The 25,383-nt window shown below is 38.2% G+C and overlaps 1 protein-coding gene and 1 pseudogene across 1 annotated transcript; one reads left to right on the top strand and one right to left on the bottom strand.

Annotated features, from left to right (window-relative positions):
• Positions 1-1,613: 1,613 nt before the first annotated feature.
• Positions 1,614-3,540, top strand: LOC136872812 (uncharacterized). The gene has a single exon (XM_067146650.2). The coding sequence runs from the start codon at positions 1,845-1,847 to the stop codon at positions 3,414-3,416; it is 1,572 nt and encodes a 523-aa protein (XP_067002751.2). The 5' UTR covers positions 1,614-1,844; the 3' UTR covers positions 3,417-3,540.
• An 11,175-nt stretch (positions 3,541-14,715) lies between these two features.
• LOC137500511 (piggyBac transposable element-derived protein 3-like) lies at positions 14,716-19,962 on the bottom strand (annotated as a pseudogene).
• Between the last annotated feature and the right edge of the window lie 5,421 nt (positions 19,963-25,383).

A 25,383-nucleotide genomic window follows, 5' to 3' on the forward strand; every position in this document is an offset into this window, starting at 1 on the left:
ATGCTATGATGATCCAGTGTGTTACGTACCAGTAGTATCAGAAAATTTATAAACCAGGGGAATGGCATGCTAAAGAAGAAAGTTATCTAACTCCCCAGCTACTTCCCATCAATATTCAGGCAGCCTGTTACACTCTGTACAACTCGTCGAGTTGACTGTGTGGTTAGCGGTGCACAGCTGTGAGCTTGCATCCGAGAGATAGTGGATTCGAACCCCATTGCCGGCAGTGCTGAAGATGGTATTCTGTGGTTTCCCACTTTCACACCAGTCAAATGCTGGGCCTGTACCTTAATTAGCCCTTTCCTATCCCATCGTCGCCATAAAACCTATCTATGTCGGTGCGACGTAAATCAAATAAAAAATACTCTGTACGCAGCTGTAATCCTATCTACCGGAGATGAGGGGCAACAGAAGGCACAAAGCACATCACGACAAACAATGGTCAATGTAATGTTATTGTTGATCAATGTTATGAGCTTTCTATATTGTAGGCCTACACATTTAGTTTTCTTTCGACTCTGTGATTCGTAAAACATTTTATACCGTAAATTGTAGTTTCTTATTCTCCGAGTTTACATACCGATTTTCATTAAATATGGTTTACCCATTTTCTCGTTACTCGGCGCTGATATGGACTTAGTAACAAAAATCCAAATTCATGAATATCTTTGTGATCATAGCCAGTACGGTAACAATGTATAAGACATGAATAATAGGAAATTTAATACTATATAACCTTAGTTATGTAGCATTCATCGATTACACCTCTAATAAGAAATATTTGAGAATTACATATTAGGCCTTCCCCTAAACTACCATTTCACTCAGCGTGAATAAAATAATTTACAGCCTAGACTATAGCGACTTATTTCCTGACTTTGCATACAGATTTTCATCAAGATAGGACTAATAATAACAACAATATTTGAGAATTATATTTTAGGCGTTCCCCTAAACTACCATTTTTCTCAGCGTGAATTAAATTATTGATAGCCTAGATTGTAGCAATTTATTCCCCAACATTGTATACCTGTTTTCTTTAAAATACGACCACTAATAACATAAATAGTTGAGAATTCAATTTTAGGCCGTCCCCTAAACTACCATTTCACTCAGCGTGAGTAAAATGATTTATAGCCTAGATTGTAGCGACTCATCCCCCGACTTCACATACCGATTTTCATTAGACCGCTAATAACATAAATAGTTGAGAATTAAATTTTAGGCCTTCCCCTAAACTACCATTTCACTCAGCGTGAGTAAAATGATTTACAGCCTAGATTGTAGAGGCTCATCCCCCGACTTCACATATTGATTTTCATTAAATTCTCTTCAACCGTTTTCTCGTGATGCGTGTACAGACAGACAGACAGACAGACAGAAATTACGGAAAAGTAAAAAGTGCATTTTCTTGTTACTATGGACATGACCGATACAGATATACCATTATTTTCAAATTCTGAGCAATGTACAGACAAAACTCTTATTATATATATAGATTGAGAGGGATTTTCTTGTCTATCAGCGAAAGAAATTTCGGTCAATTTCAGTTGGCGGCCTTCCTATTGACTGCTGACAATCGAAAACAGCGTTGGAACTGTAAGTTGGTCGGAGAGGTTATGTGCAGTTTCTGTAGTAAGTTTGATAGCTTCTTGAATGATGTTAACGATTGATAGTTGGTGCTACAGAGTACAAACTGCGTAGACTAACGTGATCTATAAAGGTTTCGAACAAGAAAATATGTATTTACGATTATATGATGCGTAATTGTGAAATGTATGTACGCGAAATCCAAGATTAAGTGCTGAGAGTGATGAAAAGACTTTTCAGTATTACCATTTGCAATGCCTCCTCATAAGAAAATAGAAACACTTTTTCGCATGTGTACAGATTCTTTCGTAGAATGCTTGGTTACGTCCTGGATGAATCCTAGGATCCCAAGATGTACTGATCATGGGACTAATCTGAACAGATATCTGAAGGAACAGTTACCGTTTAGTATTATAGATGGCATTGTGTTGGAAATAATCAAGTTGTACGTGAAGAAGTATAGAATATATTTTCAAGAGGGGTACGACAAGTCAATGTTGCCTACAGTATCTCATCTTCTCCAAGTTGTTATCATTCCAGGGCTAAAATCTCTGAACCTTGGAACCATTGTTTATGTGGATGAAGTAGATGATAATGATTTTGATGAATTTGAAGTTACATTTAAGTCATTACTGCCTGTTCTGAGCAACATAGTAGAAATATCTCTCACAACGCATGGTTTAAATGTTACCTTACCAATATGCTCTGACAGTATTTTAAAACAGATGAGTGAAAATTGTCCAAATTTGAAATGTCTCAATATTTCCTTCAACAGTCGTGTTACTGACGTGGGTCTTCATTATTTAATTCCAAGCCAGGAAAGAGTTGGATGCCCTTCTTTAGAGGTATTATTCCTTCATGAGTGCTCTGTAACACCGTTTGGCATTTCTGATGTTTTAGAAAATTTACCTAATCTACGTATTGTAGGATACAAAAAATTAGGTGGGGTGTTATTTTCTCTTCACGATAGATATATTAAGACAAATGATTCTAGATTATTAGAAGGGTTCAAACTTACCCATGTCAATAATTTGAGTTGTACTTTCAAAAAACATGAAGGTGTTTGTAAGTTAATTCATGCTGTAGGAGTTCTGTGTCCTTTTGTACAGAATTTAAAAATGCGTGTGTTAGATAGTGATGTGCCTCATTTGGATGTATTTAAATGCTTGAAGTCATTGGAGCTGATTTTTAATGTTTACAGACCACTTTCACCCAGCAATGGGACATATGCTTATTTGAGAAGTTGTGGTCATCAGTTGACATCATTAACTCTTATTTGTGGACCATTTCAGACTGCTTTTCTGAAGCTGGTAGGCAAATATTGCTTTAATGTAAAGCAGCTCTGGATTAGGTGCAACAGTCTTATATTAGACTGTGAATTAGAACTTGATCAACCTGAAGAATGTAAGTTTATATACCTAGAGTCTCTATATTTTAGAGTGGGAGAGACTGAATATGACGAATGTGTTTTACCTGTGAGTGTTTTTCGTTATATCTTAAGGGACAGTTGTCTGAGAGAGCTGAGGCTCATAGGTAGGAATGTTTTGACTACTGACCTATGGTTGAGAGAGCTCTGGCAGAGCTTTAGTGTGCAGAGTTTAGAAAGAGTGCTCATTGCATTACCTCGTCAAAACATTGTGAATGCTAGTTTAAACTTATCTTTGTCATCTGTTCATATGATCCTTGAACAATGTCCCAATCTAATCACTTTAGAAAATTTATTAGTTTGGAAAGTGAGCCAAGAGCAGTGTGATGAGCTAAGACTAATGATGAAGGAGAGGAACATTAACCTGAAGCTCACTTACCGGATTATGAATATAACATGAAGGGTTGCCCAATAACAACCACCAGCTTTACTGCCAAGTGATTTTGCTTCATCCATATTTACATTTTTTATTTGATCCATACTTCCAAACCATGATGTAGAGAGTGATTTAATGTTTCATAATTCTTTGTAGAGTCACTCAGAAAAACGATGGATGCATGTTGTTGTATAAATCCGTTGCAGGTCTCTGAAACAATTGAATGTATAGGCCTAGATAGAATGTTTGTTGTGGGTTTCCACAAGGCTTATATTTACTTATGAATGAAGTATTTATTGCAACCCGCCAAGACAGATTCACCTCACCTCATACCTGACCCCCTAAGGAAACGGGACAAGGGTTGGACAAACAAACAAACAAACAAACAAACAATGGCCATCATCATCATCATCCTAAACCATCTCCAGTTTCCCGGGTGTGGTATATGAGCCTCCTCCATCTCATCCTGTCCTTGTACCATTTTTCCTCCACCAACTTGTCCCAATCATGACCTCTTAGCAGTACATCGCTCTTAACTAAATCTATCCATTTCCTTCGTGGCCTTCCCACGGGTCGTCTTCCTTCTACCTTTCTATCAAATTCCTTCCTTGCAGTTCTGTTTACTGGCATCCTCTTCATGTGACCAAACCACTTCAGTCTTGATATCTGAATCTTATTGAGGAGAGAATCATCTATTCCTACTTCTTCTCTAATTTTCTCATTCCTAATCTTGTCTTTCCTGGTTTTCTGGATCATAGTGCGTAGGAATTTCATTTCAGCTGCCTGAAGTTTGGAATTATCTCTGTTGGTCAGTGTTGTGGTTTCGAGACTGTATGTAAGAATTGGTGTATAATAGGACTTGTACAATGTCATTTTTGTTTTCATGGGTATTTGCTCATTCCACAGCAGGTGTCTTACCTGGTGGTAAAATTGTGTTGCCTTATTGATTCGATTGTTCACCTCATGTTTTGCTAGGTTGTCATTTGATATAACGCTACCCAAGTATTTGAAAACTGGAACGCTGTCCAGTTGAGCTTCATTTAACATGACTATTGGTTCTGCTCTTTCCCCATATACTTTCATCACCACTGTCTTGGTCTTGCTGATGTTTAAACCATATTTCTTAAACTCCTCATTCCAGCTTTGTATTCTCTCTTCCAATTCCTCTTCTGAGTCACTCCAGATCGCAACATCATCTGCAAATGTGAAGGCTTTGATATCTCCATGTTATTTCCTTGTAATAGATTTCATTACTACATCCATTACAATAATAAATAGAAGTGGTGACAATGAGCTGCCCTGCTGCACTCCTCTCTTTGTTTCATACCAGTCCGACAAACCACATCCTACTTGAATACAGCTTCTGTTCCCGCTATACAACATTTTCACTTTGTCTATGAGGCTGTCTCACACTTGAAGTTCTTTCATGCATTGCCAAATTCTTTCCCTTGGTACACTATCGTATGCTTTCTCATTGTCCAAAAATATTAGAAATAAAGGCTTGTGTTTCTCCCTGTATTTTTCCATTAGCATCTTAATTGCAAATATCAGGTCTGTAGTTGACCTTCCTGGTCTGAAACCATACTGCTCTTCTTCCAAAATTGGTTCAACAAAACAATGGCCATATAAAATATAATTTATATAGCATGCAATCACACAGAATTACAAATATTCTCCGTTTCAGAGTCAGGTTCGAAGCTCTTTGTTCCATTGAAATAGAAAGGCACGCATGTAATGGATATTTTACATAGTTCTGTCTCTCCTACACCACATTATGTACTTGTTATATCAATATCCACATAATTTGCATTTACACTCTGTACCTGGTAAGTGGTACCTCGCTGTGCTGGAGATTTACATGTTATTGTTTGAATCATCAGTCCATAGACTGGTTTGATGCAGCCTTCCATGCCACCCTATCCCGTGCTAACCTTTTCATTTCTATCTACGTAACTGCTGCATTCTACATCTGCTCCAATCTGCTTGTCATATTCATACCTTGGTTTACCCTTACTGTTCTTATTGCCTACACTTCCCTCAAAAACCAACTGCACAAGTCCTGGATGTTTTAAGTTGTGTCCTATCGTTCTATCTCTTCTTCTGGTCAAATTTAGCCAAATTGATCGATCACAAATTTGATTCATTATCTCTTCATTTGCAATTCGATCTATTCATCTCACCTTCAGCATTCTTCTGTAACACCACATTTCAAAAGCTTTTCTTTCCTTTCTTTCTGAGCTAGTTATTGTCCATGTTTCACTTCCATACAATGCCATGCATCAGATGAAAGCCTTCTTTCCTTGTGCTAGTCTGCATTTTATGTCCTTCCACCATTGTTAGTTATAATTACTATCCAAGTAACACTATTCATCTACTTCCTTTAAGACTTCTCTTCTTGGATTGTGATTCCCTTCCCAAATTCCTCTTCAATTTCCTTTACTGCCTGTTCTATATAGTAACCATTGAAAAGTAGGGGGGGGACAAACTGCAACCTTGCCTCACTCATTTTTGAACTGCTGCTTCTTTTTCAAAGCTGCTTGATTTCTTATCTCTGTAGACTGATTTTTATACAGATTGTAGATAATTCATTTTTCTCGGTATCTGATCCCGATCACCTTCAGAATTTCAGATCACTTGGTCCAATCAGCATTATCAAATGCTTTTTCTAGATCTACGAACATCATGTATGTGGGCTTGTCCTTAATTCGATCCTCTAAGATTAGAGGTAAAGTCAGGATTGCTTCACGTGTTCCTTAATTTATTCTGAAGCCAAATTGATCTTCTCAACTCAGTTTCAACTTGTCTTTCCTGTCTCCTGTAAATAATACGTGTTAAAATTTTGCAGGCATAAGATATTAAACTAATTATGCAGCAGTTTTCAAACTTGTCAGCACCAGCTTTCTTGGGAATAGGTATAACAACATTCTCAGTAATAATTATTAAATTATTGTCATGTGGTCCACCTTTTTCAATACTACATTATGCAATATTATTGAATTACATTACTAAACTGGGGACTAGTTCCGGCCTTGGTTGGCCATCCTCATTCTTAATGTAATACATTTAATAACTAAACAAATGTAAAAACACACAGTTGACATTTACACACATTAACATTTGAATCTCACAACCGTTAATATGAGGCACACAATACACCACACACCACATCCTGCAACGAGAGATAAGTATCATATAATCTATGCTATTTGACTAACACGCTCTCTCTCTCTCCCCTCTTCTATTCATTAATTTTACCTATAATTTATTCAGGTTAACTTCATGGACCCTGCAATGAATTGCAAATTTATACCAGCCACAAATTAAGAATGTGTCAGTTTTAACCATATCTTCATGTGCTGCCCAAACAATGTCCAACAACATTTCAGCATGATTTTAAAAAGCACTACGGGAACATTTCATTTTATTTCAATGTGGAAACACCATCTATTAGTTCTGCATCAGCTGGTGGTTATTTACAGTGGCTTCTAGTGAAAACTAACATACAAACACACAATTAACGTTAAAATTAGGGATGCCAGTATCCAGTATTCGGGAGATAGTAGGTTCGAACCCCACTGTCGGCAGCCCTGAAGATGGTTTTCCGTGGTTTCCCATTTTCACACCAGGCAAATGCTGGGGCTGTACCTTAATTAAGGCCACGGCCGCTTCCTTCCCACTCCCAGCCCTTCCCTGTCCCACCGTCGCCATAAGACCTATCTGTGTCGGTGCGACGTAAAGCAACTAACAAAAAAAAAAAAAAAAAAAATTAGGGATGAACTAAGTGTAAAATCTGAAAAATAAATTAGGCTCTAAATTCTTAGCATCTGGAGTATGCTCCTCATCCAGACTGTTTCTTGTATTGATATTCATAGAATTGTTAGTTCCATCACTGCTATCATTACAATTTCAATTGCAAAACAGGAACTGGTAAATGTTGATTCTGTAGTCAGATCATCAATCACCAAATCTACTTGAGTGGTGTTAGCAGTATGCAAGCCACTGGACGCCACTGTAAATAACCACCAACCGAAGCAGAACTGCTAGATGGTGTTTCCACATTGAAATAAAATGAAATGTTCCCGTAGTGCTTTTTAAAATCATGCTGAAATGTTGTTGGACATTGTTAGGGCAGCACATGAAGATATGGTTAAAACTGACACATTCTTAATTTGTGGCTGGTATAAATTTGCAATTCATTGCGGGGTCCATGAAGTTAACCTGAATAAATGATAGATAAAATTAATGAATAGAAGGGGGGGTGGGGGAGAAAGAGAGAGCGTGTTAGTCAAATAGCATAGGTTATATGAGACTTATCTCTCGTTGCGGGATGTGGTGCGTGATGTATTATTGTGTGCGTCATACTAACGGTTGTGAGATTCAAATGTTAATGTGCGTAAATGTTAATTGTGTGTTTTTACATTTGTTCAGTTATTAGATGTATTACATTAAGGCTGAAGATGGCCAGCCAAGGCCGAAACCAGTCCCTAGTTTAGTAATGTAATTCAATAATATTGCATAATATAGTAATGAAAAAGGTGGACCATACAACATTAATTAATTATTATTGTGATCACAATTCAATACGGATCAAAACCATGAAGTTTATATCCTATGATAACATTCTGTCAAAAAATCGGATGGCACTTTTCCTGTCTCAAACATCTTATGCACTAAATAAAATAACTTTGCCATGCTGGTTTCTCCTAAGGCAGTCAGTAATTCGGAGGGAATGTCATCCATTCCGGGTGCCTTGTTCCTATTTAGGTCTCTCAAAGCTCTGCCAAATTCCAACTTCAAAATTGGGTCTCCCATTTCATCAGCATCAACAGCTTCTTCTTGTTCCAGAACCATATCATCTACGTCTTTACCTTGATACAGCTATTGGATATGTTCCTGCCATCTTTCTACCTTGTTTTCTTTCGCTGGAAGTGGTCTTCCATCTGAGCTCTTTACCTCCTGTGGGTGGGGGCGGTAGAATAACACCCATGGTATCCCGTGCCTGTCATAAGAGGCGACTAAAAGGGGCCCCAGGGAATCGGATCTTTAGAGCGTGGGTTGGCGACCACGGGGCCCTCAGCTGAGTCCCGGCATTGCTTCCACTTACTTGTGCCTGCCTCCTCACTTTCATCTATCCTATCCGACCTCTCTTGGTCAACTCTTGTTCTTTTCCGACCCCGACGCTATTAGGTTTGCGAGGACTAGGGAGTCTTTCATTTTCATGCCCTTCGCGGCCCTTGTCTGCCTTTGGCCGATACCTTCATTTTTCGAAGTGTCAGACCCCTTCCATTTTTCCTCTCTGATTAGTGTTACATAGAGGATGGTTGCCTAGTTGTACTTCCTCTTAAAACAATAATCACCACCACCACTCTGAGCTCTTACTATTCATACACCTAGTTTTCCTTTCTCCAAAGGTTTCCTTGATTTTTATGCATGCAGCATATACCTTTCCTAGGACCATACAACCTTTAACATCCTTGCACTTCTCCTTCAGCCATTCTTCCTTAGCTGTCCCACACTTTCTATCCACTTCATTCTTTAATCGTCCATATTCTTTTCTGCCCTCTTCATTTTTAGCTTTCTTGTTCTTTCATCGTTCATCAGTCAGGTCTAATATCTCCTGAGTTATCCATTGATTCTTAGTTGATCTTTCCTTTCTTCCTAACAATTCTTCAGCAGCCCTAGAGATTCTTCCTGGCTGTCCATTCTTCCTCTTGTGTTTCCTTCAGCCTTTTCATTTAGTCCTTGTGCAACATGTTCCTTGAAACAATCCCTCAACTTGTCTAGATCCCATCTCCTTGCATTCCTTTCTTCAATTTTTTCAACTTTAGATGGCATTTCATGACCAACAAGTTGTGATCATAGTCCACATCTGCTCCTGGGAAAGTTTAGCAATCCAACAGCTGGTTTCTAAATCTTTGCCTAATCATAATGAAGTCTATTGATATCTTCCAGTGTCTCCAGATCTTGTCCACGTATACAGCCATCATTTTTGGTGTTTGAACCAAGTATTCGTAAGGACTAAATTATGATCGGTGAAGAATTCAACCAGCTTTCCTCTTTCATTCCTTTGTCCCAATCCAAATTCTCCTACTGTGTTACCTTTCTCTTCCTTGGCCTACCACTGCATTCCAGTCTCCTATCATAAATAGATTCTCGTCACCTTTTACATATTGTATTAAATCTTCTGTCTCTTCATATATATATATACTAGCTGATTTACCCATGCTTCGCTACGGGATTCTCAGAAGGACTGACTTTGTGGTTTTCCTAACTGAAGTCAACATCAGAGAGAGAGAGTCATCTCCGTACAGGCAATGAAGGCCCTTGGAGGGGTGGAAGGTAAAGGCTTCCACTATCCGTAACCTCGGCACTTGGTGGGGTAGAGTGGTTAGCTCTACGCCCGGCCTTCTTTGCCCCCACTTCCCAGAAATTAACCTGGTACTCATTTATGATGTAGGCTAGTGAACTTCAGGACCATATGCACCTTCGGAAGTGGAAACATAGTTTCTTAAATTTTACGACTTCCTGACGGGGATTCGAAACCACGTCCTTCTGGGTGAACCGAGTATGCCTTTACGGCCTCGGCCAGGCAACATACGTCATTAAAAAAATGCCAGTAGGAATGTAGCGACTAAATGCAATGTTATCATATAGAATACTCGATCACATAAACAACTGAACATTTTCTCAATTTTAACGAACAGTACTACGGTGCCGATCTAACAGTCCAAAGTTCCACAGCTGGAATGACCAGGCCGCAGACAGCAGTGAATACTCCTCTGCCATTATTCCGTGAAATATGCACACTGATCATTCCAATCAAGCCTCAGATTAGGGATTGAATAGCTGGAATACTATGATGAACCAATGTGTTACGTACCAGTAGTAACAGAAAATTTATGAACCAGAGATTTATTTAATAATAAATAAATATGAACCAGAGGAATGGCATCCTAAAGAAGAAAGTTATCCCCAGCTACTTCCCGCAAATATTCAAGTAGGCTGTTACACTCAGTACGACCGGGCGATTTGGCCGTGTGGTTAGGGGCGCACAGCTGTGAGCTTGCATCCGGAAAATAGTGGATTCGAACCCCACTTTGGGAAGCCCTGAAGATTGTATTCCGTGGCTTCCCATTTTCACACCAGAAAAATGTTGGAGCTGATCCTTAATTAAGGCCAAGGTCGCTTCCTTCACAGTCCTAGCCCTTTCCTATCCTATCGTCGCCATAAGACCAATCTGTTTCGGTGCGACGTAAAGCAAATTTTAAAAAACTCGATACGCAGCAGTAATCCTATCTATTGGAGATAAGTGTCAACAGAAGACACAAAGCACATCACAACAAACAATGGTCGATGAAATGTTATTGTTGATCAATTTTATGAGCTTTCTTTATTGTAGCCCTTCACATTTAGCTTTCTATCGAGTCTGCGATATTAGGGCGTTTTATAAAATTATTTTTTAGCGTGGACTGTAGTTCCTCATTCTCCAACTTTACATACCGATTTTTATTAAGTTCGGTTTACCTATTTTCTCGCGACTCGGCGCTGATATGGACTTAGTAACAAAAGTCTAAATTCATGAATAACTCTGTGATCATAGCCGGTACAGTAACAATGTATAAGAGATAAATGATCGAAAATGTAATTCTATATAACTTCAGTTATGTCGTATTTATCGATACGACCATTAGTAACAAATATTTGAGAATAAAATTGTAGGCTTTCCCCTAAACTACCATTTCAATCAGCATGATTAAAATTATTTATGGGCTAGGTTATAGCGAGCTATTCCCCGACTTTGTATACCGATTTTCATTAAGATCGGACCGCTAATAACAAATATTTGAGACTAAAATTTTAGGCCTTCCCCTAAACTACCATTTTTCTCAGCGTCAATACAATTATTTACAGCCTAGATTATAGAGACTTGTTCCCAGACTTTGCCTACTGATTTTAATTAAGATACGACCACTAATAACATAAATATTTGAAGATTACATTTTAGGCCTTCCCCTAAACTACCATTTCACTAAGCGCGAATAAAATTATTTATGGCCTAGATTGTAGCGACTAATTCCCCGACTTTACATACCGATTTTCATGAAATTCTCTTCAGCCGATTTCTCGTGATGCGTGTACATACATACAGACAGACAGACAGACAGAAATTACGGAAAAGAAAAAAATGCATTTCCTTGTTACTGTGGACATGACCGATGCAGAAATACAATTTTTTTCTAACTCTGAGCAATGTACAGACAAAACTCTTACTTTATATATATAGATATATATATATATATTTTTTTCGATTTCTTCATCATCCGATGAACTAATAGGCATATAGGCGTGCACTATTGTGGTGGGCATTGGCTTTGTATCTATCTTTACAACAATAATCCATTCACTGTGCCGGTCGTAGTAGCTTACCCGCTGCCCTATTTTCTTAATCATTATTAAACCAACACCTGCACTTCCCCTGTTTGATTTTGAGCTGATAATTCTATAGTCACCTGACCAAAAATCCTACTCTTCCTGCCAGCGTACTTCACTTAATCCATCTACATCTAACTTTTGTCTAGCTTACCCGCTGCCCTATTTTCTTAATCATTATTAAACCAACACCTGCACTTCTCCTGTTTGATTTTGAGCTGATAATTCTATAGTCACCTGACCAAAAATCCTACTCTTCCTGCCAGCGTACTTCACTTAATCCATCTACATCTAACTTTAGTCTATCCATCTTCTTTTTGACGTTCTTAACCTACCACAACGATTCAAACTTCTAACATTCTACCATTCCGACTTGCAGGATGTCAGTATCCATCTTCCTGATGATTGTCCCCTTTCATGTAGTCTCTTTGCCAGGCTGAGTGGCTCAAACGGTTAAGGCGCTGGTCTTCTAACCCCAACTTGGCAGGTTCGATCCTGACTCAGTCTGATGGTATTTGAAGGTGCTCAAATACGACAGCCCCGTGTCAGTAGATTTACTGGCACGTAAAAGAACTCCTGCGGGACTAAATTCCGGCACCTCGGCGTCTCCGAAGACCTTAAAAAGATAGTTAGTGGGACGTAAAGCAAATAACATTATTATTATTATCATCATGTAGTCTCCACCTGGAGATCCGAATGGGGGACTATTTTACCTCCAGAATATTTTACCCTGCAGGAAGCCATCACCGGTATATCATTCATGCAGAGAGAGCTGCATGTTCTCGGGAGTTAGTTACAGCTGTAGTTTCGTGTTGCTTTCAGCCATGTAGCAGTATCAACACAGCTAAGCCATGTTAAGTATAATTACAAGGCCATATCAGTCATTAATCTAAACTTCCGCCCTTGCAATTTCCGAAAGGCTGTTACCCCCCTTTCGATGAACGATTTAGTCTGGTCTCTCGACAGATACCCATCCGATATGGTTGCACCTCTGGCTTGGCTATCTGCTTCATTGGTACACGTAAGTCTCTCCACCACGACAAGGTCACAGGGGAGGCAGATGTACATATGAAGTTAATTACAGTATATTGTTAAGAATAAAATTCCATCTATTTCATTTAATTTACTTCAGGATGACCTAGTAAATGTACACGCACATATTTAAACACACACAATCCTAACCAGTTATGAATGGCCACACTTACTAATTACAAGTCTGTTCACAAGTCCCTCTATCTTATGGTGCAGCAGGGGTCCAGCACGTTCTTTTACCTGGGACGCTAATCCTTACTTTCACTTTTCCCAAGTCCAGTCACCTCCTACAGCAGCTGTGCAATAATTCACACAGTCACATGCAGTTAACAACTGAACAGCATTCAATCCGTAGTACGATTCTCACAACGGCGAACATTAACACAGGTCCATTTACCTTCACATTTGCAATAGTGGCTTCCCCCGCTCTGCCTTAGTCCACAGAAATGCACAAACACACAGTACAGTCTTCCGTTCTGTCGTCTTCATTTCACGCACTCACTGGTCTTTCCGATATCACAACAACAGCTCGCTCGTTCAGACCTCGGTGAGACACTAGTGATAGCCAACACCTCTCTCGCCCTCAGCCCAGCCACCGAACTCCACCACACCGAGTCTCGTACCGACTCCACCTCAGAGTCCAACTGTCACTCCGAGTCCAACACTTACTGACTGTCTGACTATAGCTAGCCTCCCTTTTTATAGGTCGTGTGATTCGAGCCAGAAATTTTGCAATGTCACCAGAGGCAGAACATTCCCGTTGAATCTCCAAGACACTTGCAGGTAAGCCAGCCGCGAAGAACAATACGTGGAAAGACCAGTCCCATCCCACAAGCCGGCTGGGAGATCCCTGGTCGTGTGAGTCACCAGCCCCTCCCTGGAAGTACCGAAAGGGGCTACCATGGGGCTGGCACGTAACATTATTTTGATAATAATTTAAAGTAAGTCTGATAAAAATATTAAATGCCAGGGAACATACAATACCATGCCCACATTCTTCTTTTGAGCGACTGTACAATCGGTACTGGTAAAATTCTTTTATTGCTAGTGGCTTAGTTACTTGCTACATATATATATTGCTTATATTAATGCGTACTTACACCATAATGGATTAGAATTTTTTTTAAGGAACTGTGTATGTTATTTTGTGATAGAACGGAAGGTTGTAAAATAGGAATATTAGGCAGTACTATATGGTTGCTAGGTGAGGCATCAGGGAGTTTTTAAAGGTACATTAGAGTCTCTATTATCCGACCTAAACGGGACCTGGAGAACGTGGCATCACCAAAAATTTTGGATAATACAGAATAACTGAAAATTAACCCTTTGAGCCCCGAATTATACTTTTGAACAAAAAAAATAAATAAATATTTTAACAGTTATTCAGTTTCAATATTGTGCTGTGAACATGTAAATGTGTGAAATTTTTTTTTTTCAAATTGGTCAAGAAAATAGAACATGTTGCTTTAAGAGGCAATATTTTATACATAAAAATTCAACAGACTGGGTTTGTTACAATGTGTAACCTTTATGTATTTCTATTATTTCAGCTTGTATATTTTAACAAACATATTATTAACACTTAAAACTGTGAATGATGTTATATACAGGGTGGCTGAGAAGTAGTGACTCACTGTTGTTACATTACAGTTTTACAAGAAAAATGTGCAAATGATGATGAAATGATGGTGCACAATTGGTCATATGACAAAACAGAACAACACTTGAAATAGTATTTATACTAGTAGAAAGAGTTCTTGATAGAGGGAAGATGAAAACAGTCTCATATGGCAAATTGTAACTCTCGAAGGTAGTGAAACAGTCACAAATACTTGAACCGCAGATTCCTTCATGGATGTCATTACTTATTGTGGAAGTTGTAGAAGCAATTGTGTGCAGATGTCAAACACAAGTGCACTTTACATTTAGTACACAGAAACTGAGTGAATCCAGAAGGGCAAAATTTGCAGCGACCTTTCTTTTCCTCATATTGTGGCCAGTGCCCACATTGATCATATCGTACATCTGCAACAGGTCTTGGGGCAAAATGTCTCTTCTTTTTAATTTCCTTAGGTGACTCACTTGGGCGACCTTGTTTCCTACATTGTGTTTTCCCTGCCCTAGTCAAAGCTGATGCTATATGAGCTTGGAACTTCATTAGTGAATATTCACACTTCTTATTTTGTTGCTTCTGGTGTCTTCGGTATAGAAGCCAAGCATTGACTATGGCAACTCCAATGCACCAGAACACAATTCTCATGTACCATTTCAGAGAACGGATATCAATTCTGTACAATTCAAGCAGCATATCTGCCAAGTCAACACCATCCATAAATTGATTGTACTCTTTCACAATATATGGGCAATCAACATTAAACCGTTTCTTCTCTGATTGGCTCCAACGTTTGCATGTATCCTGTGGCTCAATGGCTGCATAGGTAGATATTAAGTTTATTGCTTTCTGATCATACCATCACACAAGTGCAACATTGTGTTGAGTTTCAACTTTGAAGTCAAAACTGCCCTTTCCTTTCCTTTTCAGATCACCCTCTGATACCAGTGGACATTTTCCCATTCGATCATTGCGAATAGTACCCACACAGAATATTCCTCTCTCCTTCAATGCAGCTGCAAGCTGAAGAGAGGAAAACCAGTTGTCTATGTACACTTTGAAGTTCTGGCCTTCAGGAAGATCCTTAGTGAGGGCCATGACAATATCTCTCGAAAAACCCAACCCTACATCCTCACACGTACCTTTTTCCAGTATATATTTCAAAATCATACATTAACCCAAATTCACCTGCTCGCATGAAACATTTGTAGCCCCACTTATGTGGTTTATTTCTTACGTATTGCTTCAATGAGCTCCTCCCTTTGAATGGCATTATTTGTTCATCTATGGAGTTTCTTTCTTCTGGAGGAAGTTTCCTCATATTAGACTGCAAAATATTAAGTAATGGCCTCACCTTGAAAAAAAAGAAGGCAGCTAAGGATAACATGATGGCAAGCATAATTGGCAGTCATACAAATTTTAGTGAAAAATGGAAGGGTATGTATAGGTATTTTAAGGCAGAAACAAGTTCCAAGAAGGACATTCCAGGAAAAATTAATGAACAAGGGGAGTGTGTATGTGAAGATCTTCAAAAAGCAGAAGTATTCAGTCAGCAGTATGTAAAGATTGTTGGTTTCAAGGATAATATCGACATAGAGGAGGAGACTAAGGCCAAAGAAGTAATAAAATTTACATATGATAACAATGACCTTTACAATAAGATACAAAAGTTGAAAACTAGAAAAGCAGCTGGAATTGATCAGATTTCTGGGGATATACTAAAGACAATGGGTTGGGATATAGTACCATATCTGAAGTACTTATTTGATTATTGTTTGGTCGGAGGAGCTATACCAGATGAATGGAGAGTTGCTATAGTAGCCCCTGTGTATAAAGGAAATGGTGATAGACATAAAGCTGAAAATTACAGGCCAGTAAGTTTGACATGCATTGTATGTAAGCTTTGGGAAGGCATTCTTTCTGATTATATTAGACATGTTTGTGAAATTAATAACTGGTTCGATAGAAGGCATTTCGGTTTTAGGAAAGATTATTCCACTGAAGCTCAACTTATAGGATTCCACCAAGATATAGCAGATATCTTGGATTCTGGAGGTCAAATGGACTGTATCGCGATTGACCTGTCTAAAGCATTTGATAGGGTGGATCATGGGAGACTACTGGCAAAAATGAGTGCAATTGGACTAGACAAAAGAGTGACTGAATGGGTTGCTATATTTCTAGAAAATAGATCTCAGAGAGTTAGAGTAGGTGAAGTTTTGTCTGACCCTGTAATAGTTGAGCGGGGAGTTCCTCAGGGCAGTGTTATCGGACCTTTATGTTTTCTTATATATATAAATGATATGAGTAAAGGAGTGGAATCGGAGGTAAGGTTTTTTGTGGATGATGTTATTCTCTATAGAGTGATAAATAAATTACAAGATTGTGAGCAACTGCAACGTGACCTCGAAAATGTTGTGAGATGGACAGCAGGCAATGGTATGTTGATAAACGGGGTTAAAAGTCAGGTTGTGAGTTTCACAAATAGGAAAAGTCCTCTCAGTTTTAATTACTGCGTTGATGGGGTGAAAGTTCCTTTTGGGGATCATTGTAAGTATCTAGGTGTTAATATAAGGAAAGATCTTCATTGGGGTAATCACATAAATGGGATTGTAAATAAAGGGTACCGATCTCTGCACATGGTTATGAGGGTGTTTAGGGGTTGTAGTAAGGATGTAAAGGAGAGGGCATATAAGTCTCCGGTAAGACCCCAACTAGAGTATGGTTCCAGTGTATGGGACCCTCACCAGGATTACCTGATTCAAGAACTGGAAAAAATCCAAAGAAAAGCAGCTCGATTTGTTCTGGGTGATTTCCGACAAAAGAGTAGCGTTAAAAAAATGTTGCAATGTTTGGGTTGGGAAGAATTGAGAGAAAGAAGAAAAGCTGCTCGACTAAGTGGTATGTTACAAGTGATGAAAATCATTTTTCGTCCGTATTGAAAGTTTCATAAACTGTATATAGGATAATATCTTTTGTTTATTTCCACCTATTCAATACATTACAAGAAGTTGGCATTTACTTTAAAACATTATTCAGATGAGACATGTTTCGCCTCTCACTGTGAGGCATCTTCAGTCATTATCAACCTTCACGTCAGAAAACCATACCAACGTTGAGAATTTCCACCCATCATCATCTCTGGAACTTTCTTTTTACAAATTAGGCCAACTATAAACATCTGGTGAACTTCTTGTCAACGCAATCTTGCCGAATAAATCTAAAATAACCTACGAAATGTTGACCAATAAATATCACGGACAAACGCATGCCAACGTCAAGTAACTTTTGTCAAGCAATTGGAATGTTTTTCCTTCATATTTTTCATACTAAGCTGTATATTTTGACTTATATCTTTTTACCATATATTTAGCAGTTATTTGACCTACATTTCAAACTTTGACTACGGCTTTAAGCCATCAACTGTCTTTTATAGTCACATGACGCCTTCATTTTTAAATGTACCTCTTATGAATCTACCAGTTTTTATGTATCAATTGTTTGTATTATATATTCTCATTGAACTGATTTCATATGCCTTCCACTATGTATTTAATAGAGAAATGTACACTCAAGTTTGAGCATTAAATAAATTTCACATTTTAGTCTTTGCTATAGTCTGTAATTGTCCTGGTTCTTTTCGTGCATGTTATGATGTGATATCTACTACACTTCTGTCCACACAAAATGCACTTACAATCTTCGTCTGGTTCATGGAACTTCCGGTTTACGCATACCTTGTGGTGAAACCCATGTATGGAGAGTCGTGTTATCACGTGGCGCTGTGTGTTGCACTCTCTAGTCCATCTATCGTCCACTATGTATTAGACATCTATTAATGACTACGGCTTTAAGCCGTACAATCTTACGACGTCCTAATTAACAAAGAACTACATATGTGTTTATCATTTTATTAGATCTATAGTTATTTCATTGAACATTTTATATGTACTACCTTTGAATCCACTGGTTTTTAGTAACATTTGAATGTAATGTATATTCTCATAGAACTGATATTTTATGCTTTCCACTATGTATCAGACATCTTTTAATGACTACGGCTTCAAGCCACCTTCTTTTACTATAGTACAATCAAACAAGTCCTATTCAACAAAGAACTACATATGTTTTTATCAATATATTAGATTTTTAGTTACTTCATGAACATGTTTATAACTAACGTAAATCTTACCTCTCTTATAATCATCAAACACATTTTTGAATATCTTTAACCAAATGCCTGGTAAAATAATAAGGTTTTTGATAATGACTGAAGATGCCTCACAGTGAGAGGCGAAACATGTCTCATCTGAATAATGTTTTAAAGTAAATGCCAACTTCTTGTAATGTATTGAGTAGGTGGAAATAAACAAAAGATATTATCCTATATACAGTTTAAGTGGTATGTTCCGAGCTGTCAGCGGAGAGATGGCGTGGAATGACATTAGTAGATGAATAAGTTTGAATGGCGTTTATGAAAGTAGGAAAGATCACAATATGAAGATAAAGTTGGAATTCAAGAGGACAAACTGGGGCAAATATTCATTTATAGGAAGGGGAGTTAGGGATTGGAATAACTTACCAAGGGAGATGTTCAATAAATTTCCAATTTCTTTGAAATCATTTCGGAAAAGGCTAGGAAAGCAACAGATAGGGAATCTGCCACCTGGGCGACTGCCCTAAATGCAGATCAGTATTGATTGATTGAGCTTGTCATGCTGAAGATCAGTTGTGGCTTTCTGTTCATCATTGTTCACTAAATGAAAATATTTACGTAGCTGTTCAAACCTACTGCGACTCATAATATCTGCCACGGGAGAAAACCTAGTCAGATGACCAATACAAGTTTGAGGAAGGCATTTTCACGATTCCCATCATTATCAAAATCCCAATGAACTGCTCCATTTCTTTATTGGTGGTGTTCAGAATGGTCCCATCTTTGTGATGTGCATAAAGGTTAGACTGAGAACTCATCATTCCAAATGCATCACTGCTGAGGAACATTTTAAAATATTGCAAGGGTGTTTTTTCATCCTGTGGTAGTGGGGGAACAGATGACTTGCACATAGCATGTGGCGAGACAAATTCCACTTTTCTGAACTTATATTCAGATCTCCGCTGATGTGAGGTGATCCTGGTAGACTGGCTGCTATCAGGAATATTTTCCGTAACCGGTTGTTGCTCTGTTACAGCTGCTTGAGGTTCCTATGGCAAAAATAAATTTAATTACTTTTTAAGTTAAAAGACTATATACAAAAATACCAAGTCTATAATATACATTTGAATAATAGGTTATACTTATTTCATGGACAAATATTGCCTTGAGAAGCTTACCACGTTTTCAGGTTCAATATCCAGATACCTTCCACTAGTAAATAAAGATGTTTCATCTTCTATATCTGAAAAGTTATCATCTTCTAGGTCAGAAATATTACCATCCAATACTTTGTCAAGAAGGTCCTCTATATCTCTTTCAGTCCTAAGTATTGAGTTCATTATCTACAGAGTTTTATTTGAACACTGAAACTTTGAAGATTACTTTTAGGTTAGAGGTAGCACAACCACTCAGCCCCAGTGTAGCTTAGGAGCAACACGATTTTTTAACCAATGCACACACGCACTGTTGATTTCTTCACTGAATCTAATGGTAGAATATGAATTCTGGAATATGTCCTGTAATAATTATAGTAGAAAGCAGTTTCAAAACTCAAACTAAACACACATTAACACAAGATGAAAAACATTCAGTGCTGGTTCCCGCCATTCTGTGAAGCAGCTGAATCCAAAGAGTACACATACAATCATAGAATAGCAGACATAAGGCAACTAGTGGGTGATTCAGGAACTACTAAGACGTGGGTTCAAAGCAACATCAGAGTTGAAGGGAATAATTTTGTTTTCTCGTACTAAAAAAATGTTGGAATATCATGTTGCTCTGAAGCAACATTAGGGCTGAAAGGGTTAACTAAAACAAACATACTGTATTACTAAAACAATGGCATATTTTACGGTACTCTATTTATTGAATTATCAGTTCAATTGTACAGTACATGCAGTATTGAATAAAAACAATCCAAATGTCTTACAAAAAGAAACTTGTCAACAATGTCTGCTTGCCTGCTGATTCAAGTTTTCTTGCTGCAAGATCCCGCCATCGACGAAAAGTTAATACCTCTGTTACGCTTGTTTCTGGCTGTTGCTCACCGTAGGTTAATGCCATTTCCAATGCACTTAATCCTTCGTTGTGTGTCATTGTTTTCTCCTTTTGTTCTGCAATGCCTCGTTCTTCATCATCCTCATTTTCGTTAGCATTCACAAAATAAAATCAGGGTCAGTTAGTTCAAACAGCTGATCTAGTGCACACCACTTATTCACGTCTTGAGTTGTAACATCCTCACAGCCAGGAATGCACTTCAGTAAGGGAACAGTCATTTCCATGTCTTCTGATACCACCTCTCTCGAAGTTCAGCCTCACTCAACAATATGTTCCAAGACTTTCCTAATGTTGTTGTTTCACCTTCTCCCCAAGACTGCACTATCCAGTATGTCGTGTCTTTCATGTTGATTCGTTTTAACTTTTCTGTCATGTTGTTGCCATTGTCATCAGGGATGAAAGGAGTTTCCGCCAATATTTCCTCTTCAGTATTTCTAGTACCCCTTGGTCCATTGACTGGCATAATGACGTCACGTTAGGAGGGAAGAACATGACTTTGATGTCACCACTTCTAAGTTGCTCTTCATTTGGGTGTGATGGAGCGTTGTCTAGTAGAAGAAGAGCTTTTGTAGGGATATTGTTTGAAGCAGAAATTTTTCTACATCTGTAACAAACTGTGTAAAAAGAACCAGTCTTTAAAGATGTCAGCAGACATCCAGGCAGCCTTCTGATTCGTGTAATGGACTGGTCGAGCATTAACAGAAATGTTTTTAAATGCCCTAGGCTTCTTTGCTTTACCAATCATAAGCAATTTTGCTTTTAAGTTCCCAGTTAACATTACTACAGGCAAAAACAGTAACTCTTTCCTTACTGCGCTTGTAGTCAGGTGCAGACGTCTCGGCTTGGGCTTTTGAGTTTTTGATGGCAGCATCTTGAAATTTGGCCCAGTCTCATCACAATTAAAATCTGATCACCGGTTAATCCTTCAGCAAGAATTACTTCTTGAGATTCCATTTTAAATTTTACAACCTCATCGGATTTCGCTGACAGTTTTTCTCCACAGATATTAAGCTGCCTAATGCTGTACTATTTTTTTCCACCGATCAAGCCACCCAGCACTGGCAGTAAAATTATGGTCCCCTTCATTAAACTCCTTCTGGAAATACACTGCCTTTTCTTGCAGAATGTGGCCAGATATTGGCAGGCCCTTTTCCCGGTTTTGAGTGAACCAAAGAAATAGTGCTTCACCTACTTTTTCGTATTTAAAGATAAAAATTTCATGATGTTCCGTATTGAACTGTATCACAATGAAATTGAAATAACAAATAACGTAGTTCAGCCTATTCAATTCAAATAAATAAGAATGTAGTGTTACATTTCTATTGAAGTATAAGCGGAAGCGGAACCGGTTTCGACCCTAATCTGGGTCATCATCAGCCGAATAAAATGCAAAAACAATGCAGAGGTAAATAAGATATTAAAGAATGAGTCTTTCACAAAAACAGTTGAAGAGGCAAAATAAGATAATGGGGATTGGCACTGTGCAATTTTAAATCATAAAATCTAGAAGAAGTGGAAGGTCAGTCACTTATATGAAGTAAGGCGCGATCTTCTGAATAGTAGCACAACACACGCAAAGTTCGGCACTGTCTCAAAATGTTGACGAGAAGAGGTGAACAGTTAAGTGAGCCAGCATGCATATATTATCAGGCGCGAAGTCACAACACAATTTAATAAATATGAAGTCCCAAAATTGTGAAGAAGTCGAAGACGAGTCGCTTGATTGAACGAATTGCTAGCTCCTGAAGATCTGCACAACACACTCAATGTCCGGCACTGTGCTTTCAAATGACGACGGAACTCGGTTAATAGCATGATGATCCAGCCTGTAATTGTTTCGGTTGCGAAAATGTGTGTATGTATATATATCTTCTTCTTCTTTTATGACCACATAGGATCACTTTAGTCAGTCCATCGTTCAGGTTTCTTTGAAGGGATTGTTCGGGCTTTGCGGTCCTCCCAGTACTTCTTCAGGCACTCCGATCTTCGTGCCCTTTCCTCAGTTGAAAATGTGCGTGTTGTTGGTTTGTTTTGTGTAAGGGTAAAGCGGAGGTTTGTATTTTTGAGTTTTGTATTCAATTTTATCTTATTTGTGGTGTCTTCTGTTGTAAGACCTATTTCCTTCAGATCCTCTCTTACTTCTCTGATCCATTTACATCCTGTTGTGGTATTTTTTGAGACAAGATTGTGTTGTACTAGTTGTTTCAGAAGTCTTGAATCCTGCATCCTCATGATATGTCCAAAGAATCCCAGTATGTAACTAGGATCTTGTAGATTCTTTAGAACACTTGATGTAAAAAATCACTTTTCTATTTCTTCCCTCTTTTTGTTCCAGTTTCCCATTGTAACACGTCCAACACCATAATCTGAAGCCACTTTTTGAAGTTTCCCCTTTGGCCAGTCTCTTTAATGCACTCAACTTGTCTTCCATAGAAACAATCACTTTCTTCTATTTACTTGTCATTCTCACAGAGGATACAAAAACTATAAGCATCTGCACCCAACCAATACTACTCTGAACAACACCTCCTAGATAATAAGGCCTAATAACAGCGTGGTGACGTCACGCTACGGAGGCGATGGCAATGCAGAGAAACGCGGAACATAGTTAAACACAGACATGATTTTAATATTTTTTGCCAATGGAATAATTTAGTTACTAACAAATAGCGTTTAAATTTTAAAGTATACTGAGTTATACTGTCATTATTACCGTATTTTAGTGACTCTGCCATTAAAGATAAACAGCAAACAGTTGTAAAACACAACAGCATCTTGCAATGTTAACTTACTTAGGCCGAATTGCTAACAGCACAACAGGATGTTACAAATATATTTCAATTTAAATAGGCATTACATGATCTTAAAAGAAAACTAGCACGTATAATATTAGCATAGGCCTAACATCTAAGCTGACATAGCATCACTGGCAGTATTTGCACATAAGCCTACAATGTTTCCTGCCTTGAAGTTCATGTATGGTTTAATGAGAATTTCACCTACCATCGATGTTACCAATTTGTCATTCTGTTCGAAACCTTGAACTTTATGTTTTATGTATTTCAGAAAGTATGTAAGTTTCTGTCCTAATACTGGACTACCATTCAGACTGGAGCCTACTCTTTTAAAAGTACTGACATGTGGCAACATTAAATTGCTACTGTGTCTCATAAATTTGTAAAAATCACACGGCGCAACAGCCCTGAAGGGCTTGGCCTTGGTCCTGCTCAGCCCGAAGGCCTGCAGATTACGAGGTGTTTTGTGTTCGGCAGGACGAATCCTCTCGGCCACTATTCTTGGTTTTCTAGACCAGGGCCGCTATCTCACCGTACGATAGCTCGCAAATGTAATCACGTAGGCTGAGTCAACCTCGAACCAGCCCTCAGATCTAGGTAACAATCCTTGACTTGGCCGGGAATCGAACTCGGGGCCTCCGGGTAAGAGGCAGGCATTATATCCCTTCACCACGGGGTCGGCCGTAAATTTGTAAACATGAGGAGATATCAGGCAGAAGGTTGAACAAATAACAAGAAAATCATACACATACTCCTTTATGAACTAAGAAATGTTTTAACTGCGACTATTAAATTAACTGTGGGGACATCATCCTTGGTGTTCAATTCACCAACTAGGACTAGAATTAACTTATTTCTTGAGTCTTTCTACACATTGTTACACTCATTCCTTGTAATGCAGCTATGATGTTTTGTAACTAAAGAATATACTGCATTTGTATTAGTAATTTTGTTCACATATACATTACAAATATTTTATAGTTTAATAAAACCCATTTAGAATAAAGGCCATGTCATATTAGATGATTACATATGCTATGTAGTATGGTTGCCTTCATGTATCGACGTACAGAAAAATTACTTACGTTCCCTTCATCACAGTACAACAACCAACAGGTAACAACATGTTTATTGTACTTTTCAGCTGTGCAAGATAGTGGATTGAAATTCTGTGTACGGTATGAGATATGTACTATCTTCAATGACTCTGTTTATTGCTTCTCTTTCTATTCTACTTTTTTGCCTGGTTCTTCTCTTCACCTGCCAGAATGTGACGATAAATATGATGGGCAGTCATGGTCTTGGAAGAGGAGTAGTTAAAAGTTTTTCCTGACGATCAGTACCAGTCATTTCCCATAAAATATCACCGACTTTGAAATGTCTGTGGCATACCTTAAAATAATGTATCACCGTGAGCAAAATTCATGCATTTATGGAGTGAATTGGCCTACACCAGCAGCTCTTGTAGGTGGTATGTTTTAATGCGTATAATAATAATAATTAAAAAATTATACCGTTGAAATAATGTATTCCATGATTGTGAGCTAACATAACCTTATATCATTGAAGAGTAAATATGCCTACATATCACCAGCTGTTCCGTGTAGTTAAATACGTCATAGGCCTATGCTCATTATGATTGTGTGAGAATGTAATTATAATAGTTACTCACCACTGAGTTATTAGTAAATCTGTAGTCTTGTCTTGGAATTGCACGTAAACAAATCTGCCGCATAATGTCGTCTTTAGGAAACTTAATGCATGCACTTCGTTATCACTGTCGCATTTCTCCTTACAGTTGAGTACCCAACACATCAGTACCATTATGTACAACGGTATTAGCAATTGGCACCATTAAATGAATTAAAACTCTTCTAATTTCAGCGTTACATGGCCAAACTCATTGCT

The sequence above is a fragment of the Anabrus simplex genome, chromosome 4 (genome assembly GCF_040414725.1).
Source record: "Anabrus simplex isolate iqAnaSimp1 chromosome 4, ASM4041472v1, whole genome shotgun sequence".
NCBI classification, from domain to species: domain Eukaryota; kingdom Metazoa; phylum Arthropoda; class Insecta; order Orthoptera; family Tettigoniidae; genus Anabrus; species Anabrus simplex.

What these genes read in the sequence shown, in the direction of transcription:
- LOC136872812 (XM_067146650.2), top strand. Translation starts at nt 1,845, where the DNA reads ATGCCTCCTCATAAGAAAATAGAAACACTTTTTCGCATGTGTACAGAT.